Below are 20,875 nucleotides of genomic sequence, written 5' to 3'. Positions count from 1 at the left end.
TTAGCAAGACAGTTTGAACCTACTGACATAGCAGAATATGCTTGGAGAAAGCTAAAGTGTCAGGGCTAGTGACATTGCTTAGCCTTGTCAGGGAAACACAGAATCAATGGAATCTTGACCACAGCAGTTTCTTGAACTCAGTTTTGATTCAATTGCATAACTTTCTTTTCTCACTGTTGCAGGGCTACATCCAATCTGTCTCTTCCACACAGATTCCAGGTGAAGAAAAGGAAAAAAAACCCACAGAAATACTAGGTTTTGGAATCCAAAGACTCACTAGAGTTGTAGAGTTTACTAGAAAATGCATACTTCCATGATTATTATATTTCTTGGAAAAGAGTTAACAGTTTCTGCAGTGTGCATGAAAGGTGTTTCTATATGGAAAAGCAAAAATGGTTGTCAGAATGCATAGCTTAAATCCTAAGACAAAAGAAGCTGCTTTAAAGCAGCAAGTACTCAGGCTCTAGATGAAGTCCAACTAAGCCTTTTTGTTTGGGAAAACCAGTGGCTCACACAATGGGGGCCACTCAAAATAGTTGACCTCATAGCAGGTCAGAACTAACACAGATGGATTAAGTATTTTCCTTATTAAAAAAAGTTAGGATGCAGTTTGAATATATTTACATGGCAATGCCAGCCCAAGCACTATGCGTTCCCATCTTTAGGCATTCACTCATTCCTCCCACCAACCTCTGCCTTCACACCAGAACAAGTGTTTGTGTAACCAGCTGACAAAGGACCAATTCCCCCATTCAAATCCCTTCTTTATTGTTAGGTTTATTGTTCTTAAGCTAGATCTATGCCACAGCTTAGTTTACCTTTTAGTCTGACAAGTGCTTGTGATGCATAGGCGTGGGAAGAGAGAAAGGTGTGGAGAGGGATTGCTTAATCCTGTACCACACCTGCAAGAGGTCTGTGTGATTGTCATTTCAGTGGTCCCAGCAGTGGCTGCTTGCAATGTGAATACAGAGAATCAGTGTAAAGAGCTGCAAACAGAACACTTAAAGGAAGCAGAGATTGAGCTTCTTAAACCCAGGCTCACTTGGAATTTGTCTTCCTGTTGTTCTAGAAACAGCACTGTATAAAAGGTGGTTTTTAATAGCATTGCATAGGGAACATGTTTATCTCAGTTTCTGTCTAATCAAAGCAGCCTCATATGATCTTGAATTCTGGCTAACTATAGGGCACAGTAGCAGAATAGTTTGAGGTATAATTAAATACTCCTGTTAGCAGGGATCTGCTTCCAGAGAGCATTGAAAAATCAGCATAGTTTTCAGATTGAATCAGTAATGGCAGAAACCTACAGTGAGATTTTCAAGGCTGTCTCTGTGCTACCCTGAACTAAAAGTACAGATTGGAGTGGTGTTTGATGGAGAGAGGGTATGGTTTAAGAAATCATATAAAAATACATGTTCTGAGTAGAGAGGTTTTATATGGCTCTTTATTTTGCCTAACCATAATCATAGTCATTGTACAAACAGCACTGCATTTCTAAAACCATCCAAGAAATTAAACGGTAATACCCCGTGTGACAGGGCTGGCACCAATTTTTAGCTAAAATGTATGAATAATACTTGTGTCTCTAATTTAAAACTAGTAGTGTGGCATATATCCTCATCAGAATCATTGCTTTATCTGTAGCTTTTTTAAAAAAATATATCGTACCTAGTAAGCAAAGAAATATTTTAGAGCAATCAGAACTCTTTCAAATTCATCCAGCTCTAGAGTTGCAAAAGAATAATTTGTACTGACAGCACATTCAATAACAAGTTGTCTCTCTAACACAGGAACCATGCTAAACTGGATTTTACTATTCAAATTATTCTGTTTTATTTAAAAAATAAAATGTCCCATACACAAACTTTGACAAACACATATACTAAAGTTTAGCCTAGGAACTGATAATTGTCATACATTTCCTACTACAGATTATTCTAAATACCAAAATTATTACCATTCCGATTCCATGCCTCCATGGCCTGTTCTTGGCCCACCAAATGTGCCTCAACCTTCCCCTCATATATCCATAGAAAATAAAACTGCGTTACCATAACTCTTGGTTGTGCTCCATAAGTGTGGGGTCCCATGGTCCCCCTTCCCATGTTGCATTGCCTAGTTCAGCCATAAGAGAATTCTTGTTGCCCTATCTATTGATAACATGGCTGGATGGCTGCTGCCAAATGTAGCAGGCAAGTGTGGCTCTCCCTTTATTTTCCTTACTTGGGCATTGATAATTTTTTTTTTACCTGCATAGCTCCCAATCTTACCCAAACTTGTAAGAGTACAACTGCGCCAAGCTACTGTTGTATTCAGCGCTTTTCTAACAGTGCTTGTATAATTCAAATATAGTTTAAAAGGTCTATCTAAAAGCTTATTACACCTAATTTGGTCAGCAGAGTGAAGTAAGTGGCAATATTTCTATATGAAAGGTTACTTGGATCTTCCTTAATGGATTAATAAAAGCAATACATGACATTGAAACATTTGCAAAGCAGAAAGGCTTTTCCAGAGACCAGGGCTGTGTTCAAACTTCAATATGCATTTACTAAAGTCAAGTTAGACAAAATCCACTGCTTTCCACTCATCTACCATGTCAGCAGTTTGCTTGTACAATAATCATCTTCATAGAAGGCTATCAGGTTGGTTAAGTATGACTTCCCATTTAAGAACCCATGCTGACTACTCCTGATCACCTTCCTGTCCTTCATGAACCTGGAAATGGTTTACGGGATCAATGATTTTCAGGATTTGTTGTTCAGTAACTGTGAAGGAAGGCTGCATCCAGATCCAATGAATTTATTTATGTCAAGTAGTTAAAGTATTCCCTAACCTGATTCTCTTCTACCAAGGGTATGTTTTCCTTGTTCTTGCATTTCCCTCTGGTCTCCAGGTCCTGGGATTTCTGAAGGCTGGTCATTCTAATCAAGACAAAGGAAAGGAAGAATTCAGTACCTCAGCCTCTTCACTGTCCTGTGACACTGGGCCTGTACCCCACTCAGAGGTAGACTTGCATTATTTTACTACTTATGTACTAACAGAAGCCCATTCTGCTGCCTTTCTTGTTGCCTCGTTCCCTCACCAGACTCAAATACTGTTGAGCTTTGCTCTTCCTAATCCTGTCATTGCATCCTCAAGAATTGTATCTATGTTCCTCTCCTGTTATCTACCACTTTTTTCCCCTGCTGTATGTTTTTTTTAATGGCTGAATTTTCCTAGGAGCTTGTTGTTCATCCATGCAGGCCTTGTGGTATCATTGCTTAACTTCCTGCTCATTGGGATGGACTGTTCTTAGCTTCAAAGAGATGATCCCTGAATATCAAACAGCCAGCCTGGTCCCCTCTTCCCTCCATAGCCTCATTCTATGGGACTCTTTCAGGCAGATCCATGAAGAGGTCAAAATCTGCTCTCCTAATGTTCAGGGCTGTGATCCTGCTGTTTGCCTTGCTCTGTTCTTTCAGGAGACTAAACTCCACTGTCACTGAACCCAACACTCCCTTCAGTCTTCACATCCCTCACAAGCTCTTCCTTATTTGCAAGTTTTAGGTTTATCAGATCTTCTCATTGATTTCTCTGTCATCTCTATCAGGAAATTTTCATCAGTGCTTTCCAGGAACTTCCTGGATTTCTAAATGCCCTGCTGTTATCGGAGTGGTTAAAATCCACCACAAGGATCAGGACCTGTCTGTGACTGTGAGGCTTCTTATTGGCATCATCTACTGCTGCCCTGAGCAGGCAGCCTGTGGCAGACACTCCCTACAGTGTCATCCATACAGGTTTGTTGTTTAATCCTCTCCCAGTTCTCAGCTGGCTCCTCATCCATCTTCAGAAGGACTCCACATACTCTAACTGCTCTCTCCCAAAAGGGAGCCCTAAAGGGCAATTCCAGCTCTTTGTCTTCCTATCCTGTCCTTCCTAAAGGGCCTGTATCCTTTCACTGCATTACTGCAGTCATGGGAGCCATCCCACTACTTTGGCATGATCCCAACAAGACCATAGCCCTGCAATCCCATGCATTTCTCTGCTTGCTCACATTTATTCTCCATGCTGCACATATTTGTGTGCAGGGACTTCAGAGACATTTGGACATGTCATTTCTCAGAAAGGATTGGGGAATTTTTCCCACATTGGTGTTTTGTAGGCACTTCCTTGCTTCCTGAAAATGCTTAAGGTCATTTAAACTCTTTACTGTATTTTGCATTTGCATTCACTCACATCATTCTAGGCCCTTTGCTAGACAGCTCTGTCCCTCACTCCCTCACAGGCTGCTGGCAATGGTCTTAATTTAACATCAATCCCCGTTTAAAGCCCTTCTTAGGAAGTCAGATGTCCTGCTGGCAAATACAGCTTTGCCTCACCTAGTGAGGTACATCCCATGTCTCCCATGCAGGTGCTGATCCTCAGACAGGGTCCCGGGGCAGAGAAACCAAAACCCTCTTGCTAAAACAGATTCCACAGTCAGGACTGCTTGGTTTGTTTATTCTACCAACATGTTCTAAACGTAAGAACTCCTAAAGGTTAAGGGTTTTATGTAAATTTATAAAATTCACTTGAAGTCAGAATTTTAATATACTTCTATGAATGATAGTAAACATATATATCTACAATCAACTGTGTAGAATTCAAGACTTCAGATGCTATATACCTATAATGTGTATGTCCTACTTAAAAGAATAACCTTATTTAAATAACAGGTACTCAGCTTATCCAATACCATTTCACTCTCAGAAAGTTTCAGCAAATTTGTCAGGATTGAGTGAAAAATATCAAGGAATTCTAAAGCCAAGGTATTTCATTTCCTTATGTTATCCTAATCCTAGACAAGATAAAATATATGAGTCTAAAAAACATATCTGACAGCTTCAGAGATTGATTTAATTTACCTGCCTCATCCATACCATAAAATTCTGAACAATATCAGAGATGTTTCTGCAGCATTTGACTAATATGAATGACACCAGGTTCAGGCTTTATAATTTCATGAAGTCACTGGTACATCTGAATGTATAAATTCCACTACTAAAACCATTACTATTTGAATTCAAGTTTCTGTATGTTGACTTTAATGAGCCCTTATCTAATTCTAAAGACACTTGTTTTTAAGCCACAGCTTGCAGTGGTTTTATTCATGATTTCTTATGTTCCTGCTAAAGGTGCACCCTCTACCAGGTAAATGCACAGCCTGTACTGCAGACTGAGATTCCTTACTGTCTGAAGTGAATTTCAGATGTAAACTAACCTGTGGGGTCTGATTGTTAGTGATCTTTTTTCGTTTTCTTTTTTTTTATAAAGTAAAAAAAGCAGCAGTAGTAGTAATCATCATCATCATCATCTACATCATCACCACCAAAAAAATAAGCCCACACTTTTGCTAGTGATGAATTGCTAGTATCCTCTTCAATTTTCTGTGAAGCAAATTGGTTTAAATCAGTAAGTCAGGCAGCTCAGCAGACAAATGTAACTTGTAATTGTGTCAAGAAAACACATCAGAGTAAAATTCATAGAAGAACTTAAGAGGATAACCATACTGGAAGAACCAGCTTAAGATGACTTTTTAATTTGTCCCTTGGACAAATGCAGATGTTCAGGCAAGTATTGCACCTTAGTGTCACTTAAAGCAAGTACCTCACCCAAAGCTCATTGAAGTCAATGGGAGGCTTTTCATTAACCCTCCAATGTTTTAGGGGAGGCTTTAAGGCTTTTACTCATCACCTGTCTAACTACAGGCATATCAGCATGGTGACTGACATCTAGGTGTCAGTCTGTGTCTGACTGATACTGCTGTGCCCAAACTGATAGTAAGTCAAAGCTTAATTGAAGAGCCTCAAACTTCACAGTCATAATAATAATGGAAATAAAAATCAGAAAAGACAATCCAGTCCTCTTAATTATATCTCTCAGTCCTCTTAATATATCTCTTAATTATACAATTTTTACTAGTCTTCAAGAAAAAGAAGTGAAGACTTTTCCGTATATATCCTCAAGTGTAGTACAAACAATGAGAAGCTTATAGGCAAGAGAGAGGCTATAAGGGTAAGGATACAAAGTGGGTTACCCAGTGTCTCCTCTAGCTGAATGTCTCTGGTGGCTGATCACCAAGAGGAAGTTTGCTCTAGATGTGTAAGTAAAGCTGACATTTAGATTACATGAATTAAAATTATAAAAACAGCTTTAAATAAAAAAGGCTGAATAACAGCATGCAACAGCTACATTTTCAACTTCTTTATTGCCTGAAACATCTTCACATTGCCAGTCACATTTCTACAAGCCCTATATGGCCATTCACTCATATGTTCAAGCACACATTGAATAGGAGCTTTCAAGGACATGTTTTCACAGACAGTTTTTATGAAGAAACAGCATAAACAGCATAATTAAAACTCGGGAGAGTTTCACAGCTTGGGAGAGGCTGCGGCAGGGGGGAAGATTGCAAAGGGAAAAACAGCAGCACAGTATCAGTGTGGATATGAGCCAAGAGAGACAAGGAGGGCTTTGCTGAGCAGGTTACTCCTCCTGCCATAAACAAACCTTCTCCATGCTGTGCAGAAGAAGAAGCAAATGGACTAATGTGCAGTTGGTGGGTGCAATGAAAAGCTGTTATTTTTCGATTATGCCAAAACCATTTCATTTCCTTTGTTTCAAAAGCAATTTCGATTAATCGGTAAAGAGTTTTAAAAAATATATTTTCAGAGTAATTTATAAAGGTCCATATTATTTTTCTGGAAATGGGAGCAGAGAACCTGTTTATCATACATACTTCTTTGGGCACCACTTTGTTAAAAAAAAACATTTACCTCTCAGTCTGTTGGGCCCCCAAAATAAATAAATATCTGAATCTCCCTTTGAGTTTTTTGTGTCTGACAGAAGACATCAAGACTTCATCTAGAACTTCTGCTTTTCGTCTCTTTTCCAAATTCTATTTCCCTGTATATCTGAAACGTTTCTAATTTGTAGCAAGTTAGTTAATCATGCAGAACATCTCATGTACAGCACTTTCAAACCTGTTTTCACCAGGGGCAAATTTCTTGCAACTAAGCCTGACCTATGATAAATAACCAAATCAATTCAGCTACTTGGAAAACACAAGACAGTTTGTGCTGTCAGTTTTGCTGCAATGAGCTGGATGTTGTATATGGACATATTTCCTACACAGGCTCTGTAAATTATGTACTTCTAAATTTTGAGAAACTTGCCTATAAGACACTTGATGGAAGATAATTTTAATGAAAGAAACTATTTAAAGGACTGTCCTGAATAGAGCTGAATTTTATCATATACTCAGGCACTTTATAAAATCAGAGTACAAATTTCCCCAGCTTCCTCAGAAAGCAGCTAGCAAGGGGTTGAAACACAAAGTGAGAGCAGAAACACCATGAAGATGGAGGAAGGGAGGCAGCAGTCAGCAGGCCTAGTGCTGCCCTGGAAGATGGCAGTCCTACCACTTAGCAGCTATACAGACAACTGAAGGAAAGAAATTTCGGTAATGCATAGCACCAGAGTAGTGCAGGTGTGAGTGCCCTTGGCTTGCTGCCAGAGGAGACTGGGAAAGAAAGCTGGAGTTAGTCTTGTGAATGCACTCCTGAATATTTGAAATATCAACTTCTATCAGACCATTAACACTGTTATGCATGGGCAGAAATACTGAATAGAAGTAATTTCTGACCACAGGTTAATTAAAGTGTAAGAGCCAAAGCTGATCACATTTTTTCATCTTATATGCTATACTAAAGAATTTGAAATTCTGCAAGACCCTTATAGAAGAATTTTCTTTCACGTCAAATTTAGTAATAACTTGGCTAATTAGTAATAACTCAGGGAAGCAGATACCACATATTAAAGAACACAAGAATGAAGAGGGCATGGTAGATCTTGGAGCTGCATGTATCCTTCAAGTGAGAAATTACTGTAAACAAAATTTATCATTTGATTATAATTATTACTCCTCTCCCCTTTCCACTCAACTGAATGAATTTAATCTGTTGCAGACAGAGATGTTATTTAAGCTCATGTTTCCTACTGTTTTGTATGCTTTAAAAACAAGAAGAGTAGAAAATCTGCTTATTTTCTTCATTCTCTATGCACTGCTTTGGTAACGTCTTTGATACAAAGAAGGAAGGAGAGCTTTAAACTGAAGCATTATGAAGCCCAGAAAAAAATCCAGAGAAGAATCCAAAAAAAAAAAAAAAAAAAAAAAAAAAAAAAAGCCACACAACTATATGGCATTAACTTATTTCTGTAAAAAGCTAATATCCAAAATCTGATTTTTAGGAAAGAGTGTGAGCTGCCATCCAGTAATGTAGTTTTATTCAGTAGAATGCCTAGGAAAATGATTAACTTTAAGAAAATTCTTAGTTTCATTTATCTGAGAACATTTCTCTGAGGTCAAAAAGAGAATTTAATATACAGACCTGGATTGAAACATTTACTGATTTACAGTCTGAATATGAATCAGCATCAAATTTTCCCTTTAGGATCCATTAATAATAGCTGGTACTGTAGTGCAAGACCACTGAGTCAGAATATATGAGCTCTTAGCCCTTCACACCTTCATCAGTTATGAGATGCAGTCAGCATCAGCTCAAGTCCCTTGAGGGTTCTGTCATGTTGATTTCTTTTCCTGGTTTAAATCTTTTCTTTTTATGTGGTCATAAAGACGGTAGATTATATACATAGAGATATATATTTTTAAATTTCCAGTTCTCTCCTAGCCTACAGAATTTGTCAGGGTCTATTGTCAATTAATCACTTCCTTTCTTATTATTTCTTATTCTTATTTTTTAATATTGATGTGAAAGTCGTGAATTACTGTACATAGAAACAATGACACAACCATTTTTTGAAGAAAAAAAAAAGCAAAATGGGAATACAGACATATTTATTAATATGATATACAAATATGCTGGTTTATTTAGATTATGCAGAAATGGTAAATGTTTGTGGTCGATCAAAGTGATGTTTAAGATGCTAAAATAACTGACAAATGAAGCAAATACTGATGCTTATTAAATAGTTATATTTGTCATTTAAGGCTGGAGATTTGACATTAAATGTATGACACCCAAATAATAAGATACATTATAGATCACTCTGTGTTCTGTTTTTCTGTCAGCAAAACTTTTCTAAAAGTCTGGAAGAAAAAAGGGATCTTCAGGCTTTTGAGACAGGAATCAACATGTGCTGAAGTGTGGGACATTTGACAAAACAGCACATAGAAATAAATATCAATCCAGAATGATTGAAAAATTATAGTGAAACACGAAACCTGTCAGCTTACCCTGTAGAGAAATTTAGCATATAGAGGAGAAGCCATGCTGGAGCTCTGAAAATGAAAAAGAGGATCAGTACTGTAGCTGGCTGTTGGGAGGAGAAAGCTTTGGAGAACTCCAGCGTCAAGTCATGAAACCACAGACAAAAATACTGCTCTCCGTAGATCTGAGCTACGCCCTGCAGGTGTTGGGTCAGCACCTCAGAGAGACTACCTTTATCTCTGTCCTCATAACAAATTCTTCAGAAGAGCCATGCTTTTGCCTCTGAAATTCTCCAAATGCATTTTCCTGCAGAAGTCTTCACACTGTGTTCATTTCCACTGCCACTACAGGCAGCGTGCCCTGTGCTATTTGTGTGACAAAGCACTAACCTGCATCCTTAGCAGAGGCTCAGAAAGGCTTCTTCCCCAGGGGAGTGAGGAGACATAAGAAGCTTGATCCTAGAACAGCAGTGCAGAGGAAAAGCAGCGCCTGAGCTTAACAAGGCTGAAGAGGAAGAATGCTCCCATTTACAGTTTGCCCTGTTTATCAGGTGCTGGTGGGCAAAAAACACCTGACATGCATTCTCAGGAGACAGTATGACACAGAGTCAGATGGGCTGCGTGATTTGAGACTGTACCTCAAGCAGGAGAAATCCTGACATAAGAATTACATTGCTGTCCCACTGGAGACCTCCAAATCTTAGGATACACCTGGTTCAGGTTCCTGAGCACCAGCAGGCTCCTCTAAAGTTCCTCTACACCTCCTCTGTATAAGCACCTAATTCAGCTTGGTCAAAAATTTCCAGCAAACTAACTGGAAAGTTTCTCAAATGACTGAATTTTCTTTTTGCATTACGTTGAAAGAAAGTGCCTTTTTAAGAGGAAAAAAAAAAAAAGAAAAAAGCCATAAAATTCACAGTGACTTTTTGTAAGGGAAAAACCCACAGTGATATTCTTAATAAAAAAACCCATGGCTGTTTTTGTACATTGTATCTCATTGTGAAAATACACATCCTTTGAAACATGAAAATTGTTGCAAAGTGAGAGAGAAATAATTTTGGGAAACCCTTGTCAAGTTATTAACAACGCATTCCATGAAGAAGCACAAAGAAAAAGGAAATCTCATAAAATACAAAAGGCCAAAGCTCTGAAAGAACCTTCTGTCTTATAATTAATTTTCTACATTCTGTCTCTGTTCTCAAGCACAGAAAACTCCTTTTAAATTAAATTATATTACAGTAGAGAAATACATGGAATTATAATGCACAAGAACACATTGCTACTTTAATATTCTACACTATTTATTAGACAGCACAAGGCACGGTGTTTCACTTTTAAATACTCGCAATCCAAATAATTTTAATTTCTTAGGCATTTATCTATGTCAAATTTAGAACATATTAAATTTACCATAGCATCTCATATCCTGAGATATTTTTGCTCAGAAATATATCACATCAGATTTCCATTTATGTTGCATTTACATTTATATCCATTTTAAAGAACCTCATGTCTGCCAGAATGATTTAAAGTGACCTTGCTGAAAGAAAGTAGGGTCTTATATTGTATTTTAAAAAGCTGATTATTCAAAAAGACATTATGATATAGCGAAGTACACTGCATGACACAGAACCTCAGCTGGCTGGTGTTGTTGTAATTTCATTTACAGTAGTCAAGTTATATGCTTTCCCTCAACTGGGATCTAACCATGAATATTTTGTGTAATTAGAGGATATATATTTTAAGCAGTAACAGAGGTCTATTGCGTATATTTGGCAAATGTTTCCACATTTCAACCAACTGTGGGAACTGTGAGTTTGGAAGTTAAACATACCAATTATACCCAAACTATATAATATCCTTCTTTTAAATTTTGCAGGTCTTCATTAAACTATCCTTTATCTTGGAGATTATCCAGGTTTATGCCATTGCACCTGAACATAAAGTATTATGAGGCTATACATAATTTATATAGGTCAACACTAATTACTATGAAAAGACTCAGGTAGCTCAATCTTAGTTTTTTAATACCAGACTTGAATTTCTCTGTCACCTGTGAGGATGGAATTGCACCTTGTCCAGACAGCAAACAGTCCCATCTCCCTCTAGATTCTGGACATAGGTCTCAAGGAGAATTTACATGGTTCAGAATTTACAAGCTCAGAACAGATTATGCATTTCATCCCAGTAACAGTAACTCCTGTCAGTGATGCCAGATGAAAATGAGGTTTGGATTTTTTAAATTAAAAAGCCTGTGTTATTAAAACCAGCTGTAATCATTTGGGACTGAAGCCCCATTTATGTTTTCATTTGCTGTGCTGAAGCATTGGTTATCCCATTGTTCTCTGTGGAATTACTGTAGGGCTTTATTATTGTAAATGAGAACAGAATTTCTTAATCCTGTCTTTGAAACTAAGTGATTACAGCCCAAATTGCCTCTTTGAATGAGACAACTATATGTCCCCATTTAAACATATTCTACAGGTTTTACATCATTCTTTTTTTGCATACCTATACTGATTTTACAGGATTCTAACATTGATCAAAAGAGTAATTTAAAAAGAAAATAGTCCTCTTCAAATCAGAATTTCCTAATTTTATTCTTTGGTGGATATCCTCTGTAATGACAGTGTCTCTGTGGTTCATTTTGTTTCTAATGGTCTTAAATGGACACTCCTGAAAACTACTTCTTTGAAAAAAAATCAGTAAGTAAACCTTTGTACTGAAGCACAGAACTGTACAAAGAAAACAGAACAAAAACAGCTGATGAAAACCATAGGTAGTAGCAGGTCTGACTATATCTTACAATAAAATTCAGATATAACTTCTGTATTAAAGCAGTAAACGGGGCAAAAATGCACAGCACGTAATTTCAAAGCGACAACAATCAAAGTTCCTTGGAAAAGGAAGAAAAGCATTACCCTTTTTGTACTTGTTATGCAATTGTGCTTGTCCTTGGACACACTTCACCTGCAATCACACTTCTTGCAGTTTGGTGTAGAATTTTTATTACTTCTTTATATTTTTTCATCATCACTATTTATTTTTTTAAATGTGATGGGGCTTGCCTGCTTTAAAGAGGTTTTTGAAACATCTGTGTGCATGGTAGACATGGCTATAGTCTCATAATCCTCCTCACGGGAGTGGAAATGACAAAAATGAAAAAAAAACTGCAGGTCTCTTTGGAAGTTCTTATTGAGAAACCCGTAGAAGATGGGATTCACACAGGTGGAGATCATGGCAGTGAGGTGGCAAATCAGGAACAACAGGTTGTGGCTGCAGGTAGCAACAGGCAGAATTTCATGATTCCAATCAAACACGATATTGAAGATAGTGAGAGGCAGCCAGCAAACTGCAAATGCGACCACTATTGAAATCAGCATGATGTTGATCCTTTTGGTTTCAGAGGATCTGTACTTACTGTCTCTCATCTTGTCCATCATGTTGTTCCTTTTTTTCAACCGTATGTATATCTGCAGGAAATTCAACAAAGAGAAACACATGGGATAAATTAACCTACCACTGTCATCTTTGCAAGGATAAACAAACATCAGATAGAATGAAGTACATATTGCAAGAGGATTCTATCTTACCTTCAGGTAGCAAATAAATATAAAACAAAGTGGTCCAAAGTACTGAATCACCAAAAGCGTTGTGGTATAAGAAAGCCTGGCAGTGTCCAAGGGGAACAGGTCCAAGCACACATATTTGTTCTTATATTCATCAAATGTTACATTTCTGAAGGGCTCATCTGTTAATACGTGGTAGATCAGGAAAGGCAAAGAGGAAGCTGTGGCTAAAATCCATATGGCAGCAATCCCCATGTAGGCATGTCTGTTGTTCGGCCTCCAGCCGCGGGGATTTATGATCAGCTGATGGCGCTCAATAGCAATGAGGACTAAAGAAAAGACGGAGACTGTGATGGAAGCACATTGCACAAAAGGGTTCAGCTTGCACATGGCCTCCCCAAAAATCCAGTGGTCCATTAAAGTGTACACAAAGGTAAAGGGAAGACACATGATGGTCACTAGGAGATCAGAAAACGACAGGTTGACAATGAGGATGTTGGTGACGTTGCGCATCTCCTTTTGTTTTAAAATAATGACGATCAAGGCCAGATTCCCAGAGACTCCCAGAATTATCACAGTCCCATAAGCCAAGGCCAAAGTGAAGACCATGGCCAAAGGCACATGGCAATCTTCATCCTCAAACTGCAAGATCTGCGAGTTCATCTCCGAAAAATTCAGATGACCGGAAATATTTCCCAGTGGGGTGAGAACCGAGGTATTCATGTCGCTTCCAGCTCGCCGCCGACCTTCGCCGCCGCCGCGTTCATCCAGACCGCTCCGAGTTCAGAGCGCGCCCGTCAGCCCCGCAGGGAGCCCGGGCCGAGCCCGCTCCTCAGTGCCGCATGTCCCTCGCCGCACCTGGGGAGAAGGGCAGCAGCCAGCAGGGCCGGTCACCGCCGGGCACGGAGCCGGCCCCGCGTCCCGCGGCAGCGGAGCAACCCCTGCCCGCCGGTCCCGCTCTGCCCGTCCCGCTCTGCCCGTCCCGCTCTTCCCGTCCCGCTCTTCCCGTCCCGCTCTTCCCGTCTCGCTCTGCCCGTCCCACTCTGCCGGTTCCGCTCTGCCCGTCCCGCTCGGCCGCCGCCGGGCTCCGCCGCAGGCAGCACCGAGACGCAGGACGGACGGACGGACGGATGGATGGATGGCAAACGGGCATACCAGCCCTGCCCGGCCCGTTCCCGCTGGCACAAGTCGCGCGAAATAGCGAGCCGGGAAGCAATTTCAGCCTTCCACCATCGTTGCTTCCACTTGATGTTTTACATCTCCTTTTCACAAGTTTAATCTGCAAACGTCTGCTTTCTCAAACTGCTCTAAGTGAAATTACATCCAGGCATCACATGGGGGGGTGGGGGGAAAGCCCATCTGACTAATGTGACGGGTGGAAAAATGACTCAATTGATGCTTTTCTTTTTTTTTTTCCTATAACGCATACACTTGATGTTGAGCCGCCAAGTGCCCACAGCGGCACTGGCACTGAGTCAAAGGTAAATCAGGAACCTGAACACCTTTATCTTAACTAGCAGGGCTGTGCAGCAAAAAAAAGAAGACTACAGGGCAAAAGACAAAAATCGGCAAATTTTAAGCACCGCAGAAAATTTCTTTAGCCGTGAAAGGGAAATAGGCATGCTTAAATAACCACCTCTTTGCAAGACCTTAGATTTTAAAAATCTGAAATGCAAGCATATGTGTTCAGAAGGCAAATTTAAAAATAAAATAAAATAAATTGATAAACAATTAAAAAACAATTAATTGATAACCTGACACACCTTTATTTCAACTTATCATTAGTGACACTGAATCTGGGCGTCATTTGTGGCACTGCATTCCACGCTGAATCTGGAACTTTCTCTCTGCCCACTCCCATGAGCTAAATTTATTGCTCATTTAACCTTAGGTTATGGTAATGAAAGTAATGACACTTGAAATTCACACAAGTGGGTTTCAAATTCAACTTCATATGGCATTTATCACAAAAGCTGTAAAAACATTGCCCACTAAAACCTACTTCATTAGAAGTTACCCTGAATAGGTGAGCTTTTGTTCTTAAATGATACTCGATATAGATCTCTGTACCATGTAAGTCTCTGGAGAAGAATTGTCTTTGTCTCTCACTGGTGACAGACACCCTTTTAACCAGCCACACGCTTGGCACCAGAGCTGGGGCTGCCTCCTCCCTAGGGCAGAGCCAGCGTGTGAGGGCTGGGCTTGCAGCTCCAGCTCCTCCTGAGGGTCAGCCAATGGCCTTCACATGCCAATGCCATGCCTTCTCCCTGCTGTCAGGAGCTAACCCCAGCTGCCTCTGCCGCTCTTTCTTATCACCACAAGGCTACATGAAACTGCGACAGGCAATGTAGCTTGCCTCTGAGTGACATGTTACTGTGAGGGTTAACAGCAATGATTTCAGACAAAAGGCTTCTCTGTCTGAGGTTTGACTACTCTGACAAGCTATCTAGGTATGCACCTGGGTATTATCTCTCAGACCTTCTGCCTCTGCCAACTAAATTTATCAGATCTCCCAGTCCACCAAATCTGTTTTAGGGTCTAATAAGGAAACTTTCATCCCCAAGATCCCTTGAAGCATCACTTCTGTCACAGACAGAAGTAGGTGCTTTACCCAAAGTGTGTAGCTGATGTGGAGAGCCAGGGCTCTTCAATTCCCACAGTGTAACTTTATCATAGTCTGAAAATCAACATCTGGATTTAATCATGAACTCTACCACCACTTGTATAGCACGAGGTGGGAACTCCAGCCCTGTGACTTGATGGAATGATGGCAAGAGCAGGCAAGGAGCCATGTCCTGCAAGGAGGAAACTGGGCAGGTTATTTCACCAGCTGGGACCAAACTGCCCCCAGCAATAAGATGTCCAGGGTTTCATGCTCTTTTTATTTCTACTCCCTTAGCCAAGCGCTGCTCTTGCTTATTTATTAAATATCAAACTCGAAACCAGAAAATGCTACTGCTCCTTCTTCCCTCATCTTTCCCAGAGCAGAGATGCAACCTCTCTGATGTGTGTAAGAGCATATCTAGGAACCAGCCCAGAAACACAGCACTGCTGTCAAGTGACGAGGAGTCCTTCTTTCCTGTCCTTCTGCAAAATGGACCAGAAAACAGAGAGGCATGAAGTTCAAGCTCCCAGAGAGCTGCACTCTTTCTTGTCTCCTAAACCCCCTGCTCCCAAGTCAGGAAGCAGATCCCTCCCCACTCGGAGTGATGGCTTGGCATGGGGAAAGCTCTGCAGACCCCTCTGGGTGATTGCACAGTCTCCCCTCTCTCCAAGAGAGATTTTGTTCAAAAGTTTAACATCAAATGACAAAAAGGGTGAAATAATGTGCTGTGAGGCAAATGGCAATGCACAGTAAAACTATCTCAGCTGTTTCAAAACAAGAAGATAATGCTGTCAACCCAAGGTGATGGTTCACCCAGCTTCTCAGAAGTTCTACCTGGAGCCTAACCCTCTCTTAGATTTTGTCACCTACACCTAAGACAGCAAGCAAACAAACACCAGCCTAACTGGCACACAACCACCCAGAGTCATGGAAAAGCAACCGTGGGGGAAACTCACCTTGCAACTGCTCTGCCCGTCTTTGGTCTGCTCAGGGGCTGGCCCAGGAGCTGGACGGAGAAGGAGTAGGAAAAGGAGAAGGATCCTTTGATATTTCTCCAGTCAGATCCTAAAGATTGGTGAGGAAGGCAGGAGACTCCCCCCACTTAAAGCTGAACTCCACCTTACCCCAGTATCACATGATGGTGCTCTACGGAGTAGCTCCTGAAAATCACAATGCAAGCACATCACCTTTAAACTGCACATCTGGGGGTGGGTTGCCTAGTAATTCCGAAAGAAATGCAATTAAATATTGAAACAAAAGAGGGGAGCTGGGGGCAGAGCTTAGGGAAAAGCTCAGGAAGGGAGACAGTTTCAAATCGGTCTGCCTGTTTCATTTTGTCTGCAAGTTATTGCCATCTTGTGGCCAAACTAAAGATGGAGACAGAAACTGTTGGAAAGGGGACGAGGAAGCGATTTTAGGCAATAGGAGCAAGTAACAAAGTTTGGGTTTGGCTTTTTAAACCAGTACAGCTAGCTTCTGGTCTTCATTTATCGTGAATAGCTATGACTGGACAAATAAGAAGTATCAAGTTGCTGAAACGTCTTGCTGTCTCACTCAAAAAAAGCACTGCCCTGATCTACTTCAATAGGCATAAAAGACACAGTAAATTGGGAAGTCTGTGAGAAATTACCCAGATAAACATAAGCAACACTTAGAAAATGCCTTGACAAAACCTGCAGACTGTAATAGAACTATAATTTCCTGTAATTTCTTGGAAAACAGTAGTTCCCTAGTCTGTCCAAGGTTCCAGATTGAATTTTCCTGTGTAAGGAGTTGCATGCTTTTACATTCTTACCCTCAGGCATGCACCTATTATATGACAACGCTGTTGTGTCATGAATAACTCTCAATTGAGAAACCAGGTTAATTACAGATTAAAAAAAATAGTTGCACAGAGCGAATGATCGTGACATTTTTTGTAGAAGGAGCCGCACAGGAAGATTTCAGAACCCAGAATAAGGCTGATGTTTACACTGTATTTACAGAAGCTCGGCTCAACTGCATTGCAATGCAGTCCTCGATGTAAGAAAGAAAACTGCAGACACACTGCACGGTTGCTATAAACCAGTCACCGTGGTGCTGCTGACATTTTAAGAGCAGCAGCCAGAAGGAAAGTGCAGGCTGTATATAATGCCTCTCAAGAGCTTCAGTCCTATGTGGGTCATTAGCATGCGTCTGTCTTTGAGCAGGGCAAAAGTAGGTAGGGATCCAAGCTGAAGGTCTCATAAAGAGAATATTTCTGTCTGAAGCAGTGACACTCTTGGACATGTACAACCGAGACCTCTCACTGCTCACATATGGATGTGGAATGATTCATCCACACTATGAAGAAAAAAAAAAAGAGTTATCCAATAAAGATATTTTTAAGGGCAATAGATATATTGCTAGGCAGAGAAAAAGCCTTTTTTTTTGTTATGCTAGGATGTTCCCACTACTTCCCTGTAATGCTCTTACCCATATGGTCAAGACTGCTATTTAAAAAATTTAAATAATTTCATGACTCCAAAATGGACCCACTGCTGGCCAGAGCAGAGATTCCCCACCCGCTGCCTGTGGTGAGACCCATGGTGACACAAGCAGCTCCCCTGCAGCCCATGCATGACCATGGTGGAGCAGATATCCATGCTGTGGTCCATGGAGAGGAGTCCACTTAGGAGCAGTCGGTTCCTGAAGGACTGCAACCCATGGGAAGGACCCATGCTGGAGCAGGGGAACATCATGAGGAGGGAGGAGTGGCAGATATGAAGGGTGATGAAGTGACCAAAATTCCCATTCCCGGTCCCCCTGCACCACTCAGAGGGGTGGGAATACAGAGCAGTTGGGAGGCAAGCGTGATGTTGAGCCTGGGAAGACAGGGATGTAGGGAGTTGTGAATTTTGCCTTTGTTTCTCACCATTGTATTCTAGATCTAGATTTAAATAATACCACAGAGCCATTCATTTACTATCCGAACAAAATGCCAATTTTTCAGAAATTTCTGAATTTTCAGATATATATGATCTTCTTTCTCCTCCATTTTCTCATTAGTCATGAGGATCTCCATTTCAGCAGCAAATGAAGTGATTAATAATACTTCACTTTTTAATGGTTAATACATACATGAATTTCAAACACTGCATAAACATGGGCAAAGCAAACCTCACAATGTCTCTGTTATACTATGCAGATAAAATAATTACCTAAAAAAGATCGAAGATAGAGCCTACATGTCACTCAGTGACCTGAGTACACAGTGATAACAAGTATTCACAGGATTATTCACACTGCAGACAGATGCAAGGTCAGGCTTTGAACAGTGTCATGGACCAATGGAAAGCCTGCCTCAGTCCCTGAGTCTTTCAAACACGTGCTACATATAAGTGTGTATACATAAATACACACACACAGACATATATGTGTGTGTGCACACATGCTATAACCCTAGCCTTGCTACAAGCTTTCTGATTCACCATACTGTTGTGTGTCCACCTCAGATGACTAAATCAGTTGGAGCTATATCAGAATTCTCTGAAGCATTTCACATACGTGTGAGCACTAACACAAGTGAACGCTAAAAAATAAATCTAATAAACAGATACTGACTCTTTTCAAACTTTCCATTATAGCTGTATAAAATACATTTTGTGCATCAGGTATGCTCATAGGAAAATCAGGCGTTAGCAGTTCCTGGTTATTCTGTGCATCTCCAGTCTCATTACCAAGCTGATGGTCTCTGTCTGGAGCTCCAAGCTCACAGAGATGTCAAATAATTCCTCATAACTCTTATTTTATTGATGATGACTGTCACGACATGAGAACACTGGAGTACTAAGACAGCCATTGTGTTAAAGATTATCCTCTTCCAGGGAATAAATTCTTCAGTACATCAAAGGCACCCTGGATTGGAAGACTGTTTGTGTGTCTATGTTTGTTTGTGGGAAGGCATGACATTGCAAAAAGAGAGTAAATACAATAAACAGAACACAAGTATTTCAACGAAGGAAATAGAACAGCCTGAGTAAAGAATACAGAAATGCTTTGAAGCAAAAGCATTGAGAAGGGAACGAGATATTTTTTAAAAAACGTGCAGAAAAAATGGACCAAGACATAAATCCATTAAAATTCTTTCATTGCAAAACTCAAAAATAGAAGAGAGTTCATAAAATGAGGCTGTTGCTTTCACTGCAATGTATTTTCATGTGTTCAGGCAATGCAATCCCTCCTTAAAATTTGAAATCCAGTGAGTGAAAGAACACCACGAGGGTCATTTGTATCTTCTGTTCTGTAAAAAACAAACTGAAGTCACCACTATGGAAATTAATTGAAACACTATCTGAAGGATTTTAAAACTTTATTTTTTATTGTTTTTATATTCTAATAATGAACATCAGTGCCATTGAAATATTTGCATTTCACATTAATCTGTTCAAAGATAAGGGAACTCATGGTCCTTGGGGCAAAAGTCTGTCATCAGTAGATTAAATAGGCCTTTTGCTGTTGAGTGTAATTTGAATTGCAGCAAATTCTCTCTTTGGCTAAGAACATGTTTATTTTGACATAACTGTGTCTGACACCAAACATAACACCACTTCATTTGACTGCTAATGTCACAAACCCAAAAAAGCTGTATGAATGATTATGTGGTTCATCTTAGCTGACAGTCTTGCTGCTACAGTTCCATTTTCAACAATACAGCCAAGCTGACTAGTGTAAATCTATCCTGATCACATGAAGTATTGCTTAAAGGCTGCTTGAGCTATAACCTAGATTATGTCCATCTGGCCGAAATACTAAGTCATGTTTTCTGCTATGGTCACCCCACTGTGTCCATTCAGGATTCAAACTTCTGTACACTCAGACACAAGCTCTCATCTGGATTCTGATGAAGCAGAAATTGGCCCCACACATGAACATCCAGACAGGTCAATGTGTATAACACCAGCCAAAAAAAGTGATGACACATTAGGGAACAAAACTTACTAATTAAAGGCTCACCCTTGGAAGTATCTTATTAGCTAACCATCAGGTGTCCTGCCTTTCATTGCAAAGACATCTCAACCATTGCCACCTTCTCAGAAGTCCAAGGCTTTCTGCTTTATGCAAGCTATGAATCTGTGCAAGGGATGGACCATACAGAGGCCAGATATTAGTGGTATTTTAAATAGTGTTTTATTAGAATTTTTCTGGGCATGAAGTGGTTGGGTAAATAATTTTAACCAACACAAATGCTTTATGTATATCTCACAAAATCTCTCAAATTCTGTGGTAGCTGTTCTACCACTTACACTGTTTTACCCATGGATAGCTGCTCTATTAGTATCAGATTTTGCAATAACATTAGACTTTGTTTCATGGCAAACTGGCTTTGATGATTGACTGCATACTGCAGAATTGGACATTAGGTGCTTTAGACCTTTGGTTTAGTAGCATTTATTAGTTCTCACGAATTTCCATTAGAGCTTTGAGTCTTCATATCTT

The 20,875-nt window shown here is 40.1% G+C and overlaps 1 protein-coding gene across 1 annotated transcript; it reads right to left on the bottom strand.

Annotated features, from left to right (window-relative positions):
- Nucleotides 1-6,204: 6,204 nt before the first annotated feature.
- On the bottom strand, nt 6,205-16,735 carry NPY1R (neuropeptide Y receptor Y1). Its single transcript, XM_014878524.2, has 3 exons — nt 16,375-16,735; nt 12,838-13,671; nt 6,205-12,717 (listed from the first exon to the last, which is right to left on the bottom strand). The coding sequence occupies exons 2-3, from the start codon at nt 13,534-13,536 to the stop codon at nt 12,262-12,264; spliced, it is 1,155 nt and encodes a 384-aa protein (XP_014734010.1). The 5' UTR covers nt 13,537-13,671; nt 16,375-16,735; the 3' UTR covers nt 6,205-12,261.
- Between the last annotated feature and the right edge of the window lie 4,140 nt (nt 16,736-20,875).

This window comes from Sturnus vulgaris, chromosome 4 (assembly GCF_052056855.1).
Source record: "Sturnus vulgaris isolate bStuVul1 chromosome 4, bStuVul1.hap1, whole genome shotgun sequence".
In the NCBI taxonomy this organism is placed as follows: Eukaryota; Metazoa; Chordata; class Aves; order Passeriformes; family Sturnidae; genus Sturnus; species Sturnus vulgaris.
The sequence above is the reverse complement of the archived record's forward strand: the minus strand, read 5'-3'. Positions and strand labels throughout refer to the sequence as shown.